Source organism: Leuciscus leuciscus, assembly GCF_965113295.1.
Source record: "Leuciscus leuciscus genome assembly, chromosome: 16".
NCBI classification, from domain to species: Eukaryota; Metazoa; Chordata; class Actinopteri; order Cypriniformes; family Leuciscidae; genus Leuciscus; species Leuciscus leuciscus.
In genome coordinates, this window is record NC_138740.1 from 28,563,211 (window position 1) to 28,580,913 (window position 17,703).

The 17,703-nt window shown below is 36.1% G+C and overlaps 1 protein-coding gene across 2 annotated transcripts in view; it reads right to left on the reverse strand.

Moving 5' to 3' along the window:
* Positions 1-17,703, reverse strand: part of stxbp1a (syntaxin binding protein 1a) — a 39,917-nt gene that overhangs the window by 11,198 nt on the left and 11,016 nt on the right. For both annotated transcript variants that reach the window (XM_082140241.1, XM_082140240.1), the window contains exons 2-11: positions 8,293-8,342; positions 6,927-7,008; positions 5,606-5,682; positions 5,253-5,331; positions 4,412-4,515; positions 3,129-3,277; positions 2,777-2,861; positions 1,424-1,554; positions 420-527; positions 256-316 (exon numbers count right to left, since the gene is read on the reverse strand). In XM_082140241.1, the coding sequence (XP_081996367.1) occupies positions 256-316; positions 420-527; positions 1,424-1,554; positions 2,777-2,861; positions 3,129-3,277; positions 4,412-4,515; positions 5,253-5,331; positions 5,606-5,682; positions 6,927-7,008; positions 8,293-8,342 (926 nt within the window). The remainder of the gene's footprint in view (positions 1-255; positions 317-419; positions 528-1,423; positions 1,555-2,776; positions 2,862-3,128; positions 3,278-4,411; positions 4,516-5,252; positions 5,332-5,605; positions 5,683-6,926; positions 7,009-8,292; positions 8,343-17,703) is intronic.

Consider the following 17,703-nt stretch of genomic DNA (forward strand, 5'->3'; position numbering starts at 1 on the left):
TGCAGATAGTACGTCACAGCAGAAATGTGTGTGTTCATGTCTGTTTGCTTGTGCTGTGTCAGTAAGTCAATCAATACTAATCCTGCTGTAGTGCTTTCACATGAGTCAGCCATCACGCTTTAGATTCGGCTGCCAACGCAATCTCATCCACCAGACTATCCTTCCTCGCCCACACGACAGTATTCTCTCTTTTCTACTCCTCATTTTTTTTCTCTCTTCCAGGCCCCTCCCCCCCTCAGCCAGACTCCAGCGTACCTTCTCTCCAGTAGTCATCCGCTTACTGGCAGAAAATTCCTTCAGGGAGCGTGTCACCTCCCTGCCAGCGAGGGAAATGAGAAAAGGAGGGAGAGAACATTAACAGACCAAGAATATTACAAGAAAACCAGAGCTTACGGTCGAAAATGTAAGGTTTTACTCACTGAGAGACCTCAGCAATATGCTTGTGCCGTAGATTCACCCAAAGGTCGTCATCTTCATGCAGGAGCACTTCCTTCTCTTTTGAGTCACCAATCCCACTGGTGTCATACCTACCAGATACAAATCAAACAAATATTTATATATTATATATTAGGTATTAATAGATTATCTATACGTATATTAGATATTTATACAGTTACACAGTGTATTCTCTTGTTAATCGACCTAGGATTGGTTATATAACATATTTGTTAATAATTATCCTATGATAATAATACATTTGCACAATGTATAATTTTCTTTAATATATATTAATGATTTATATTTTATAATTATTTTATATTGTATTATATGTATTATATGGAATGTATTATAATAATATAATAGGTTAATATTTTAGTAAATATTATTTGAAAATACATGTTAATATATATATACACTAAACAAAATTATAAACGCAACACTTTTGTTTTTGCCCCCATTTTTCATGAGCTGAACTCAAAGATCTAAGACTTTTTCTATGTACACAAAAGGCCTATTTCTCTCAAATATTGTTCACAAATCTGTCTAAATCTATGTTAGTGAGCACTTTACCTTTGCCGAGATAATCCATCCACCTCACAGGTGTGGCATATCAAGATGCTGATTAGACAACATGATTATTGCACAGGTGTGCCTTAGGCTGGCCACAATATAAAAGTCCACTCTAAAATCTGCAGTTTTACTGTATTAACGCAACCCCCCATATATTAGATGGGGGATATACCCTCCCTCTGGGGGGGACCCTCCCAAAAAAAAAAAAGGTTGTTGATTGTGGTCTGTGGAATGTTGGTCCACTTCTCTTCAATGGCTGTGCGAAGTTGCTGGATATTGGCAGGACCTGGAACACGCTGCCGTATGCCGATCGCCGATATATATACACCGATAGATATATATATATATAGATAGATTGACAAAAATATTTGTTATATCTAAAAAAGAAAATATTTATTTTTATTTTACTCACTTGTAAACATCATTCTCGATGGGCAGCAGGTCATAGGCCATAGCCTGGAAGGTGAGCTCGTGCAGGACGGGAGAGACAGGGTCGAAAGCCCGGTCCAGAATAATGAGCTGAGAGCGAGCCTTGTCTGGTCCCTGCAGAGAGATAGAATATGTCTAAAAATCTACTCTTGTTTCATGTTCAGCACAAGATGCTTTTAGATTAACAAAGCCACCCACAAACATAATTATGTGGGCAGGAATGAAGCTGACATAAGCAGCTAAAATTTCTCAATATGGAAGTTGTGAAGTCGCTTCAGAGGAAGAATTACATTTTGGTACATATTATGCAAAGGAATAATTTTTTATTTGGCATTACATGATTCCAATCCAAATCAATTTACCTGTACCTGCAGCATCTAAATTCGATTGTCAATTCAGCTTTTAGTGCCTAATCCTGTTCTGTACACACACAGTTCAGTTTTACAGGAGTGACATTCGCATTCTAAAAATCCAGGTAGTGACAAACATCCTATGAAGTGTGCGGAACTCAACTGAACAAACTGTTAATGATGTATTTTAACGTGCATCAGAAATGTTTCTCTCTTCTGTATGTGCGGTGCAAGAAATCACAGGGAAAGCAATATGAGCCTGGACTCATTCGTGTTGCCAGATCTTGCTAGAAAAACAGCCAAACAAATGCTTTATGCTGAAAATACAAAAATATCGCAATCCGTACCTGCTAACTTTACTTTAATAACTCCGCAAACTCGATTGCTTTATGAGCCAAGTTTAAACAACAAGCCCTAAAAGGCGTATAATTAGTGAACATGGCAACACTGCAAGAGTGCGTTCTGTGAAGCAGCCTTTCCAAGCATAAGCAAAACACAACGCCTCCGTCGACTATGCTTTTCTTAAAATTGCTGAACATAAAGAGTCTTTTGTCACTATATGGTCAGAATAGCGGATACCAAACACACGAAACACCAGAAGGTTGATATGGTTTTCCATGCTGTCAATCATCGCAGTTTCGAGAGTAAGTCTTGATATATACACACACGATAACTTACCGCATTTAAATGTGGTTGTCACTTCTGAAACTTTACAGTGTGTACATGGCCATCCGTTCACAGCAAGACCAGGGCAGTGAGGGGTTAATATTGGTCAATTTTGTGCGTGCTGTCAAAGTTTAATCTTTGACAGCCCTAATATTTATAAGTCATCATTTCTTAATTTATGGGTTTAACAAAATCAAAATTTTTCCAAGAACCCGCTGGAAGCTGCTTCTGTCCCCCCTGTGCATTTACCCCGTGTATTAGCATATTCATTGGTACATGCATTATCTCCTGCAGTGTAGTTAGGGTGATGTGCCGCTCACCTCCCCCATTGTGGGATCATCTGCCTTGTAGGCGTCCAGTTTGTCTTGAAGCAACTGAGCCAGAGTGGCGTTATCTTTATACTCCCTGTGCACAGAGAATCAGAGCATTAGAGCAGATAGACCGAACTTTAGACAGCTCTGTTGATCCTGACAAGCAGCCACTTCCTGGAATCTGATCCAGAGATGACTGCTATCTGTCTTGTCCACTAGTTCCTGTTGTAACTTTATATATGTTGGATAAATATGATTGCATATGTGAAAGGGCAGAAACATCAGGTCAGATATAGGAACAAGTCAGATGTAAAGAGCCTTAGTTCAAGACTCGGCACCAATGCAGCCCCTCGTGCCTTACCCTCGGTATCGGACGGCGGGGTATTCCTTCAGCGTGGCACACAGAGTTGCAAGCTGTTCGGCCAACCGTTCCATCACAGGGTTCTTCAGCTGTGTCTTATGAGGGCTGTAGAAGCTCTGGAAGGCATCAGGGTTGTCCAAGGAGAACACCTAAACACACACACACACACACACACATACTCATTACAGTATTGTGGACAAGCTAATTGGTCAGATTACATTTTGTCATTTTTGATGTTTTTAGTTTATTTTTGCTTTTTTTATGGGCCATTTAGGGGCCCATAAAACAATTACATTTTAATTACATTATATTTTAAAATGTAATTTATTCCTGTGATGGTAAAGCTGAATTTTTAGCATCATTACTCCAGTCTTTAGTGTCACATGATCCTTCAGAAATCATTCTAATATTCTGATTTGCTTTTAAGAAACATTTCTTATTATTATCTTTGTTGAAATATATATATACATATATATATTAGGATTCTTTGATGAACAGAAAGTTCAAAATAACAGCATTTATTAGAAATAGAATATTTTTGTAACATTATAAATGTCTTTACTGTTATTTTTGATCAAAGTAATTATTGAATAAAAGTATTAATTTGCATTATGTATTTGGAACAGTAGTGTATGTTTTTCCTCCATTTTCTATAAATAAATTTAAGTATATTTCTAAATAATTGAATTAATGACCGTGTGATTTTTGTATGCATGTCACATGCTGAAGACCTGTGACAGAAATGCCACAAAATATGCCACTTAGTGTTACCAAACTGGAATGAGGGTTGAGCTTCAGTCCAGTCTTTCCTCAGGCCGAATCTGTGCTTTATCTCTCTGACTGTGGCAGACAGTTTATCTGTATAGGTCTTCACAACCACCCCTCCCCACCCCCTGTCGGCACACACAAGGTCACATGACGATCCTTCTGCTCAGCAGATGGGTTCCCCTTCACGCTTGTTTCCTCTCATAACCTCCTCTGATTGGCCGAGGCTCTCTATGGATGCTGCATCGGCCAATTACGTGCTGCTGAACGAGGCGTGTTCACGAAGCATTGAGCTGCAGCATCACGCACTGCTCCTCTGACTCCACTGAATTAATCATAGCAGACAGCCTCAGCAGCAAAGCATTGTGGGCCAGACCGCATCCCTCAAGCCAAAGAGCTGTTCTGGAACACTCCATTTCTACAATCACTGAGTTGCTTCTGGAGTCTCTATATGGACTGCCATTATTCTCCTAGATTTTTTTCTCTCTCTTATCCTCTCCACTCCCGAAATTGCTCACCTGGGACTCATAGGGCAGGAAGGCGATGTTGATCTCAGTAAGAGTTTTAATGGTTTTGGAGGCACGGCTCTTCACCACTTCATTAAACAGCGGGTCTGGGCAAGCTGTAAGAAACACATGGGTAGTTGACATCATTTTGAGCCGTGAAAGCTGTGTATTGGAATTCTGACAATAATTGTTATACATTACACAATTTTTGTTACACATTACCTAATAGTATTTTCATACATATATACTGTATATATACAGTTGTAAGCGAAATTATTAACAGCTAAAAGTTTTTTTGGGCCAATAAACCAGATTTGCAATGGGGGTTGAATAATTTTGATTACTACTGTATATACTGTATATATATATATATATATATATATATATATATATATATATATGTGTGTGTGTGTGTGTGTATGTACTGTGTGTAAATATTGCACCCAAATATATGTGATTTTATATGTAATTTTTTTTTAAACAAATGTATGATGTATGCTGTTTTTACTTATTTTATTTATTAAGTTGTGTATATATGTGTTATTGAGAACTTCATTTATGATTTTATCTTATATCATTTTTATTTTATATTTTTAACAGAGTAAGAAATGAACTTGTGAGACTATACACTTATCTGTTGTTTAATCCATATGATCACAAAACAAATAATTTCAGATGAGTCACATTTATATCTGACGTTACATAACATTGTTTTTCATTAAGATTCATTATGAAAGTGTCAGGCTGAGTGCTTGTGTGGTAATCTAGATTTGAGCGTGGTCCCATTAATACTGCAGTGTATATTATGCTTCCAGGGCCCTTGATGTACAGTGGAGTACCCTCAGATACTCACAGTCAGTGAAGAACACATGAGCCCCTTTATATTTCGCTGAATGGGGATCTTTGAAGTCATTGACGAGAGTCTGCACAGACTGGTAAGAGAAATACAACAAGCTTTAGATAAGAGTGTGTGTGTGTACGTGTGTGTGTTGTTATAGCAACCACAATGGCTAATAAAAATGACACGATTTTCAGCTGTTTGTGTAGGCTGTGTCAATAGTACTGTGTGGTGTGTGTATGTGTTAGAGAGTGACATATGTTTAGTGTGTACAGTGTGAAGGTTCCGCCTCCATGCTGTGAGACAAACGTATACTCTGGAGCTGTTATTTTGCTTTAGTATCTTCTGAAATCATCATGTTTGAGTACCTTCTCAGTCGGGGTGATCAGATAAATGGCCTCCAAAGAGGGGAGAGGCTCTCTTCGCTTATTGATGTCTTCAACAACTGCAGAGATAAAGAGAGAAACATTAAGTCATTAAACATTAATTGAAATAAAGCAGAAATAAAATATAAATATTAGATGAAAAACTTAAACTAAACTAAAATGTTGCCTTGGCATCATCTAGAAATAAATAAACTAATCTAAAAATAAAACTGAAATAAAAATAAATTCAACTTAAATAATAACAAAATTATTTAAATGTTATACAAAAATTTAACTATGTAATAAAATTAAACTGTAATAAAATGTATTATATTAATAACAGTATTATTAACTAGTAATAACAGTAATTTTATTAACCATCTGGTGCTGTTTTATTTTATGGTTTTGGTTTTTTAGAATCTTTTACTTCATCGGAATGGTACCAAACTTGGTAAAGGTTCTTGTTAAAAAATTATGGACATGATTCGAAAAGGTAAAATGGTCTTGAAAAAAATAGTCACACTTGTACTGCTCTCGGTCAAAAATGACTGCATTGAAAATGAATGGGAAGCTCATTTCATCTAGTGGAAACGTTTGGTACTGACTTTTTTCTCAAAACTGTGATTCAAACTCACAATTAAAAAAGATACAGTTAATTCTGACTTTTGTTCCTCACAATTGCAAGTTTATATCTTCTCAAGTCAGAATTGTGCGATAAAAAGTCGGAATAACCTTTTAAAAGTTGTATTCCGTGGCGGAAGAAAGCGTCCATACATTTCCACACCTCATTTTAGCCAAATTATTGAAATGGAGTCTCGCTCAGAAGTCGAGTCACATACGATGCCTAGCTAAACTGTTTCCTTTCAGAACACTGTTTAGCAGATGGTAGTAAGGTTTATGATTTAGAATGTAATTCTGTTTTTTAAAATGTTAATCAGATGTTTTTACAACTATTATGAATATATTCAGAGCTGAAGGGGGTTGCAACTGTGTGCCATGCCTAACAAATCCCTTTAGCTAGGACTTATTCATAATATAGCACAACAACTTGTAACCTTAATTAAATCTAATGTGATGCATTCCAGATCCGTTCTTTTGAAGACATATTCAGTGACATGTGAGTGCTTAGCTGGGTTGTTGATATGAAAGGTTGGGTTCATTTCCATCTGGCCATCATTTCCCAGCGTTTATATGAAAGGTTTCAGGTTAAGAGATCAGTTCCAAATCGAGTTTTTCAGAATCTTTTTGTGTAGGCTAGTTGTTAGCAACAAAGCGACACTTTTTATCTTCATTTGTAAGAAAACAATTCAATAAAGTGACTTACTAGTGATCCCCTCTGTCATAATATCAGTCATTTTGCAGCAAGAGGACAGCATCCTCATGCTAAGCTGGTCCACTATCAAAGCCTATAGACAAAAATAGAGAGCAGAAATTTCATTTCATTTTATTTTTTTATTTTTATTTCGAACAACAAAAAAGATACAAAGAAAATAAAATGTAAAAATACATTAAGTATGTTGGAACATACCGAAAGAAAAAAACAATATCTATAAAGTATTAGAACAATAATTACAATATGTTTGAAAAGGAGCGGGATGAAGCAGAAGCTTATTATTTTTCCCACCCCTTATATAACTCTAAATAGTTCCGTATATATTATAATATATATTATAATTTTTAACACCAACCAAACTTTTACATTTTGCACCAAACAACCCTTCACCCTATATTCACATATCCCAATGCAATCAGTATTATAACCCACACTCATAATCACCTCTGGTCCTCTTCATATCCTTTTAATAAAGTGTTTTTATATAACTTTTTAAAGGGGACATATCATGCTAAATCCACTTTTTTAGCCCTTAGTTAGCCACTGTTTAATATTTGTACAATGTTTTACCACCTGCTCCAAACCATTCCACAACCTCACCCCACAAATAGTGATGCACATACTTTTTCGAGTTATTCTTATTATAAGCTTTTTAAAGTTCAATTCTTCTCTCAAGCTATACCCACATGCCTTTCCATAATTTTTTTTTGTAAATTTCCCGTAGGTCGATTACTTCTTGCTTTGAACTTGACTTGTGCGGTCTTCAATTTAACCATATCAATGAACTTCAATATATGTGCTTTAAGAATTATAAAATGGTCTGATCCTGATGTCCAACATTATTTAAAGATTTCTTTTTTTTGGCATTTTTGCCTTTTATTAGGATAGGACAGTAGCTAGACAGGAAGTGAGGTGGGAGAGAGAGAGGAGGGACGGGATCAGGAAAAGTCCACGAGCCGGGACTTGAACTCAGGTCGCCCGAAGCACAACGGCGCTAGATGTCGGCGCACTTGCCCACGATGCCATCGGCCCCGATGATATCCAACATTATTAATGATGCTCTCTTTTGTAATGTGCATAGCGACTGTAGGTTGGTTTGAGAAATGATGAGAGAGTCTCAGAAACAGTAAGGCCCGTTTCACCTGCAACAACGTCTATGTAGTACCACGCTGCTTATTCAGGCAGTGAAAAGCATGCATGCGGTGTGATACAGGAGTAACACAATACAAATGGATAAATTATTCACACAGACTTCCTGGTTTGCGACTCAGGGACTCAATGAATGATCAAAACTGTGTTGCCGTGACAAAAAGAGAGTGTGGTTGCTATGGTGATAGGGTGAATGAGTTTGCCTTACCTTCCATTCTCCCTTCTTCTTCACCTTCTTGATGACATCATTCATAATCTCTGCAGAAGAAGAGAAAAGTTCAGATATTAGCATTTCATACACATCTCAAATTTTTGTAATTATCACATCTGTCATTATTCATTTACACTAAGTGCAAATATGTGCAATTAAACAATAACTTCAATTTTTCATTTTATGTGAATAGTATCTATCACTATTCACACCTTTATACTCACTATAAACTAGTGTAAGTAGCATCTACTTACTGGTTGGTAAGAATTTTCAATGTTTTTGAAAGAAGACTCTTACGTTTAACAAAATTCAAAAATACAGTTAAAAAAGTTAAATGTTATTACAATTTAAAATAACAGTTTTCTATTTTAATATATTTTAAATTGTAATTTATTCCTCTGATGACAAAGCTGAATTTTTGGCAGCCATTACAGTCTTCAGCGTCACATGATACTTCAGAAATCATTCTAATATGATGATTCACTGTTGACAAAAGTTGTGCAGCTTAATATTTTTTGTGGAAACTGTGTGATTTTTTTTTTTTTTTGATTTTTTTTTTTTTTTTTTGATGAACATAACAGCATTTATTTGAAACAGAAATCTTTTGTAACATTACAAATGTCTTTGCTGTGACTATTGATCAGTTTAATGCATCCTTGCTGAATAAAAGTGTTAATTTCTTTCAAAACAAATCTTACTAACCCCAAACTTATGCATTTATTACACTGAAAAAAATGATTCGTTGAATTTCATAAATTTTTTATCGTAAGTGGTTGCACACAATTGATTTTAGCTACATTTAAACAAATGCATTAAGTTGAACTTAAATTGATTAAGTTCAACTTAATGCATTTGTTTAAATGTAGCTAAAATCAATTGTGAGCAACCACTTACGATAATTTTTTTTTATTAAATTCAACGAATAATTTTTTCCAGTGTACTTAATTTAATTTAATAGTTCTTTGACAGTTTAGAACAGCATAGGACATTAAATCATGAGACAGTTAAGGGCAGCATACTGTATGTTTGTGGTGGTGTCTGCATCATACAAAAAACACTGTTATATTTGACAGGAAGCAGCTTGTGTGTTCGTGTTGGTAAATTGAATGTTGATGTGTTGGAGAATAAATATCTTATACAATCAAAAAATGAATGTATTGGTGATGACACAATGTGTAGACAGGGTATATCATTCTATCACTCCATTTATCCTCTTATCACCTGCTCTGTTGCCAAGCAAAGCCACTAGCACTGTCGTGTACTGTATGTGTGTGCCCATTCTGTCCCTGGCACACCTGAGCCTGACTGTGCCCTCTGTCTCTCAATAAAAACACTCTGACTTCTGAAAAGGAATTCGTGAAATCCAGCTCATCTGGTCATGCGGGTAAAATTAACATTGTGATCAGGAATGTAACTCTGGGTGGGCGGGACTGGATGGCTCTTATGAAACATTGACCACCCAATTACAGAAATAAGGTTAGATTCTGAGGTAAAGTTGCAATTACAAGAGAAAAGACAAAATTGGGAGATACAAAAGTCAGGTTCTCAGATATAAAGTCCAGAGATTATGAGAGAAAATGGCAATTGTGAGATATAATAAATGTCACACTGTGAGATATAGGCCCGGTTTCACAGACAGGGCTTAGATTAAGCCAGGATTAGGCCTTAGTTCAGTTAGGACATTTAAGTAGCTTTTATAAATGTCCCTTAGAAAAAATATGCATCTTGAGACAAAACAATGGCACTGACATATTTTAAGATAAGTCAGTGCAAGTTGCTTTCAGTTAAAACGGCTCAAACATGAATTTAATCTTGAATCTAAAGTCTTGTCTGTGAAACCGGAGGATAAAGTCACAATTATAAGAAATAAAGTCAATTGTGAGATATAAAATAGCAATTAGGAGGGGGAAAAAGCAATTGTGAGTTACAGTCAAATTGTGAGCTATTATCACAATGACTAGAAAACATAGCCTGGGTTTCCGCATGCTGCCTTGCGTGATTTTATTCACGCTGCTAGGCAGCCTGGACACCATGGACCAGATTTTCCCCTCAAAAAGGGAACCAATCACAGAACGGGGAGGGAGCAGCAAGACGATGACGACGTCTATGCGACACACCGAAGCAGTTTGTTTATATCTATGGATCCAACATGGCATCAGACGCGAAGTTACCTTTCGATGCAGCCTTAGATAGTGTTCTAAGTAGTTTAGAACGCAAGTTTATTTCGTCTTCTTCCTCGTCGAATTTCTGTCGCTCTACATACGTCATCTGGTATAATTGAAACGATTGGCTATGAGCACAGTACAGTACGTACAGGCCCATTTGATAGACATTCGCCTCAAATACGAGAAAATTAACATGTGGTTCCCAGACCACGTCTCAATGAGAAAGAGGCCTGACCAGACCCAGACCTTAGCCAGGCTAAGAAAAAATGGCAATTCCTCGCAATTCAGATTTTTTTTTCTCAGAATTGTGAGTTTATTTCTTGCACTTTATAACACGCAATTGTGAATTCATATCACGCAGTTCTGAGAAAAGAAGTCAGAATTGCGAGACATCAGCTTTCAATTGAAAGAAAAAAGTCGGAATTACGAGATACAAACTCACAATTGTGAGAGAAAAAGTCAGAATTGTGAGAAAAAAAAAAGTAATTCTGTGGCGGAAACAAGCTTCCATGCCATTCCCTCTAAAGTGCATTAGTTGCAGACTGAAGCTGTGGCGCTATCAGATGTGGCAGAGACAGCGTTTGCTATGGCAGCAAATTGAATCTGTATATCTTCGGAATCTCCCTCTGTTCAGATGCCAAGATTGTGCTGCTTACAGACAATGTTAAATGAACACAGCAAATCATTGAGAATGGAATCTACAGTATGTAGAGTCTCTTTCTGTGTAACTGTTTCTGCTCTGTGGCTGATCTCTCTTATTCACTCTGATGTAAGTAATCCCATCATGCAACGATTGGGTGGAGGCAACCATGTTTGTGTGTTGGGGCCAATATTAGCATGATTGCACTGCTAGCCATCTGGTTGTAGTATCAGAATAAAGGCGCTCAGGGTGATTTCGTGGTTTTCACATTTGTGCCAGTGCCGTGATACAGAGTTAAGCTCCTCTGTGGATGAAAACAGCCTGGATTATGGGTGTTTAAACACAGGGCATGTTTTAGTAAATGTGAAGAGATTAGCAAACAGATTTAACATAGATTACAATAATAATCATTTATGTGAACGAGGGTCAAAGCTAATCAAACTTTCATTGTGCCAATGAAAACATAATTTCTGACCTGTTGATGGGAGAATATTTATTTGTAATTATAATGAAAAAACAAAGTATGACTTCCCTTATAAATGGTCATGCCAAGACTAGAAAGCCTCATACAAGTAAATCCAATTTAAAAAAAAAGAAAAAGTGCAGGATGCTTCTGTTTGTAGCCAGCAGAACTCAGAGTAGCTTATGTAATTCAAAACCTCAGAAGAGCTTCGTTAATGTCTCATTTCAATGCTCATTTCTTGCTCTCTTTGTAGTTTTCACCTAAATGCTTTGTGCTAAGAAAATCCTGTCTAGAATAGCTATGATTCTGCAGATACCGTCTAGAGGTCAATCGATTTGGGTTTGTCAATGGCTGTTGCCAAAACCAATATCTAAAGAGAATTTAAAGTACAGTTTACACAATGTAGCAAATAATTCAATTTAAATCGATAATTATTTTTTAAAAACCCCCAAAAAACATGTTTTTTCCACACAATATTACTACTCAAAAATATTCACTCCATGTGACCAGTGTTGTTATAGTTAACTAAAACTGTTAAAAAAAATATTTGTTGACTGAAATAAAACTGAAATAAATATAATTGTAATATTAGATTAAAAAAATTTAACAACTGAAATCAAATAAAATAATTTTAGGTTGAAGTACTAATAAAAATAAATTAAAGCTAAATATAAATATTTAAAAAATGACAAGGGCACATGACAAAATTACTACAAAAACTAAAATGAAAATTGAAAATATACAAATAAAAGCTATAATAAACTATAACAGCAAGCGCACACCCTTTGAGAGGTATACGCTAGGACCTAGGTCATGTCGTTCTCAGCTGTCTCCAGAGGACACTTCATCCAGTCATGTGACATCAGCACAACCCCCATTGGCCTCACTTCACTTCAGCCAATGTTCAGCCTCCAGGACTGAGGTAAAAACCATTTTACTGTACAAATGGGGGTTACTGAACGAGTGAAGGGGAAAAATACAGAGAAGGACAAGATGAATGTCAAACAACCTCATCCAAGACTTCTGGAATATGCTCAAAATCCTAATCATTATGCATTTAAAACATCATCAGAAAAAAAAATCCTAGCTTCTTGTATTGCTTCTAGCTTCTTCTCAATGTATTGATTTTGCTTCATCGCTGATCTGTAGCCTTTTCAAGATATGAATTTTTGCAGTGCTGCAGAACTATACTGTATTAAATCATGCTGTACTGTACAGACTGCAGGCCGGGTCTGAGTTAATGAACTCCGTTTTTTTATTTCTCCTCATATTGGGTAATAAAATGTACCGCAGTCTATCAGCTATTTGTCACAGCAGGCTAGATCTCTCTAGCACTGATTTTCTCAGTAAGGTGCTGGATAATGTGTTTGAGTTTGACTGCTTTATCAGATCAACTGGATTGGAAAGTGACACTAATGCAAGATAATTATAATTCAATTAAACAAAATTCTGTTTACAGTAACAGTAATTCCATTTATGTGCATTAAATTAAAAGTAGAAAAGGACACTGCAGTTACATGCAGTCAAACATTTAAGGGTGTGTGATCGGGGTGTCAAACAGAAGAAAGCAAAGGACAGCTGCATGAGACCATTTCCCCTTCTGGGTCACATAACAAAGTCATTTACTGCGGTCTAAAGTAGAACCGTGAATGTGCAAGAAGCAAATCTGGCGAATTTGCCGACAGCAGAATCATTCATCTGTACAGTATGTGTTGATGATAAGCATTTCAGTTCAGATTCCACTCGGAATTAAAGTCAACTTGAAATCAAAATTGACTACTCTATTGAATAGTGCAGTATTTATTCTAAATAATTTATCCGTGCACATCGTTTTCTTTCTTTTTTTTTATTTATGATGTGGCCTCGTAATCTTTAATCAAAATAACCTCCCCTCCTAGCAACGACTTTTCTGATGATGTGCTTACTGGCACAAGGGCGGGACAACCTGTCACTCGCATGAGATCGACCAATAGCAAACCACAACGATCCAATCAATTCCCAATGGACAATATCAAGTCCCGCCCTACTTTTGTTCTTGTTCAATAAGCCGTTCCATTTGAATATACACCACATTAGGGAAGAAAAGACTATCACAATTTCTGTTTCATGCTGTTTCATGTTCAATTTCTGAACCATGCAGGCATTGCAGATATACATGTTCTCTCGGTTCACGTCAGACTGATCACGAAATGGTAAAAGACAGTGCAGATTACCTCATATAAGAGTGACAATATGTTTGAGCGCCTCGCTGTTTCTGTCTCACACTCCTTCACTTAAACACTGAACCTCTCTCCTGAGTAAACCGACTTGAGTCTCATCTCACACCAGCTCTTCATATATTTAACCTTAATGTAGATGTCTTAATTAAGCACGAGCTGTAGTTTGTGATAAAAGTAGATTTTTGGTTAAATTAAGCTTTATCTACAGCTGTAATCTAAGATGGCTTAAGCAAGGATGATGCAATCGCTGCCTGGTTTAGGTTCTCTCTTGTTTTTGCATGTGTTCATAATTGGTTTTGTACAACAGCCTAGTCAAAAATTATGTCTACACAACTGGGCATGTTTCATTGCGTTATCACAAATAAAACAATTGACTATGCACAACTATGCAATATATAGAAAATATACCTTTTTCATTTATTTTTACTTTGCATCTTACTGGCTGTATGTTCAAAATGATGGTTCCTCTACTATACATTTGTTAAGGTTAGTTAACTACGTTAGTTAGCATGAACTAATGATACATAATAATTCTATAGCATTTAAAAATCTTTAGTGAATGTTAATTTCTACATTTACTAATGCATTTTTAAAAACAAAAGTTATATTTGTGAAAGTCAGTTAATGCACTGTAAACTAACATGAACAAACAATGAACAATTGTATTTTTATTAACTAACATTAATAGATCTACTTAATAAAAAATGCATTGCTTGCTCATAGTTACTGTTAACAAATTAGACCCTTTTTTTTTTACAGTGTTACCAATCTGCAAAAACATATTGAGATAAATATGTTCAAAGGCAATATCACCCAGCTGTACTACTGGTCAGTAAAAAAACAGCAGATTTAACCCTCCATATTCCCAGGCTCCCTCAGGGTACTCTCATTTCATGACCCACTTTTATGCTCAGTCTCTCGGGAATTTTACGGCCATTTACCTTAAAGAGACAGTCTGTGGTTTTCCTTATCCTGGTGGGTCTGATTTGATTTTCTGGTATGACAACTAAACCTAGAAACCTTTTATTTTCAAGTTTCATGTTTTGTATTGATGCTTGATTGCATCAGTGACCTTGTTTTTGTTTTGTTTTTGTTTTTCTTATTATTGAGCCATGGTTTACTATTAATATCTGTTCAGTTGGAGTGCAAACAGCATCTGAATAATTTATTTCTTCTTGAGGAGTTCTATAGAGAGCTTTTTAAGGCAATTGTTGTTGTCAGAGCATCTCGTCCACACTGCAGTAGTCTATGCGCATAGTGTCATATAATGCCCCTGAGAAGGTGACTATCCAATATTGTCCTTGTATAACAGACAGAAGATGCTCTGCTAACCCCCAACCAACGTCACAGAGTCCAAGGACAGAGCATCCACCCACACACACACACACACACACACACACACACACACATTGACTCAGATGCTGTCCTACTGGTATAGAATTTCAGCATGCTGAGTCATTATCCATTCAATGAATGTGCAGAAGAGCTTCTTGTGGAAGAAAGCCACTAGTTATACGTAAATATTATGTTATGGCTAATAAAGAATAAGCAGACTAAAACTCTAGTCTATACTATTTTGTCTAAATTAAAAATAAAAATAAAAATAAATTCATTTTGAGATTTGCAGCAGATTACATTTGTTATTAAAATTATTTTAACAAATGATAAAAATTGAAACATTTTGTTTTTGTTTCTTTTATTTTGGTTTTTATTTATATGGTGTTATTATTGAATATTAATAAATGTTCACTTTATTGGTGATAATCACTTTTTAGATGATGGCAAAAGTAAATCTGTCAAAATAGGGGAAATGAGTCACATGTCCAATATCAACCGATACCAATAAATGCAAAAATCTCTAAAATGCAAGCATTGATAATCGATATGGTACTGATATGTTGTGCAACCCTAACCATAAGTATTTTAATACAACAGGATATACTGTCCAGAAATATGTGTGATCTCAAAAATCTCAAAAGTGTTTTTGGACATTTTTAAATGTTTCAATTACAAAATCAAAATAATGTTTTTATTTCAAATCTCAGATTTAATTCCTTACCTCATAGATATCAGTATGTTTTGTAATCTTACTGTACACTCTTAAAAATAAGATTGCCATTGATCGTTCCATGAAAAACCTTTAACATTCAATGAATTTTTACATAATGCAAAATGTTCTTCATGCTAAGAAAAATGGTTATTTTAAGAACTCTTCACTGAAAGGTTCTATGTGCAACCAAAAATGGTTATTCTATGGCATAGCTATGAAAAAAAAAAAAAAAAACTTTTGGAACCTATTATTAAGAATTTATGTTTTGTACTATTCTGTTCATTTTAGCACTGTGTCTGTCTCAGTGGGACGACATCTTTTATCCTCAGGTCTGATTTATATTTTTCCCCAGAGCTCTCCACTCTGGCTCATTTTCATAGGAAAGCCATAAACCCAGGCTAAACGGGATTCTGGATGATGTATTCCGGGAGAGTCAGCAGAGAGCTTGAACAAAACATCTTAAGTCTTTAATATTACCTTGAATATAATGTCTAATAAAAGCATCCCGAATTAGATCATGCCATTGGTTAAACCCAAGGAGAAACTATAAATCTGTATGAACGATTGCAAGCTCATGGCTGATCTTAATAGAAATCTATAATTCATTTCGACTGTCGGTACATTTTGCATTTGCCTGTAGAGATTGGAAAATGTTACGCCGGTCAGTGCATCCTTGCACAAAGCTAATGCAACACCCAAATGTCAGGGCGAGAGCAATCATGGATAATGACAGGCTAGTGGTGCATTTCAGACCTGGAGAAATACAGTAGACTAATACACAGTGATGTATTTAGCAACATCTTCAATGCGTTTCATGGCTTTCCAAATGGATTTTGGGATTGCAAAATATGAGGTGAAACATCTAAAATATCTAGAAGACTACAGAAGCCTGTTTTTTTCATATAATTTATTCTTGTCCTACTTCTCTCTGGTTGGTTTGTCATTAGTGGTGCTTGATAATGCAAGCATCTGTATTACAACTGCTTAAATGAAAATGGATTTGAAGACTTTTCTAACAGATAAGACCATTTTTGGTCAGACGATGTAATGGGTAAAACAATGTCAGTCTGAAAGCAATCACCTCAGCAACATGCTAAAATCCCCCTTATGACTGTGACAATGTGTTCTGAACAGATAAGCACCCTGAAAACCTAGTTTAAACCAACCTAAGATGCTTGTCTGGTCTTAGCTAGTGGTCTTCTTGACCTGAAAAGTGTTCAAAACCCTTATAAAACCAACGTTAGGCTGGTTTAAGCTTTAGTACCGATCACACTGTTCTCAGAATATAAGATCTAGTTTGTATGGCTACTGCCTTCTTCATTTCCACTCTGCCCTTCATTTAACCCCTCATTCTTTTTTCATTCACACTAGAATTAATCATCATTATCTGGCTGCTATTTTTATCATGGTGTGTCTGTTCCATGGGTTCTTTAAATATGGTGGAGGTTTGCTTGTGTGTTGAATTAGAATTGGAGGAGAAAGCAAAAGCTAACCTGGATCAATTGCTAAGGCAATTCTGAAACAAAGAGCCACATACTGGATCAGTGCTCTCCAGCGCTCAGTCATACACTCATTATATTAAAACTTGTCCATTGTCACAAATGGTTCTCAATACATGAGAAATACTTGAAAGGCACAGGGCTCTCTTTGAGCATTAAGGGAGATATAAATGTCCTCCGTTCAAGTCAAGCATGAATCACACGCTTGCAATTTGCTGCAAGGCACATTGACTGTCCTCTCTTCGCTTGCCATACACACGTAGACTATGATCAAGGTGTAATGATGACTTGATAGGACTGTATTGTAACTAGTTGGGGATAAGTGACCACTGTGGTGCATCGATAAGAATGCAATTGGATGCTTTGAATCTC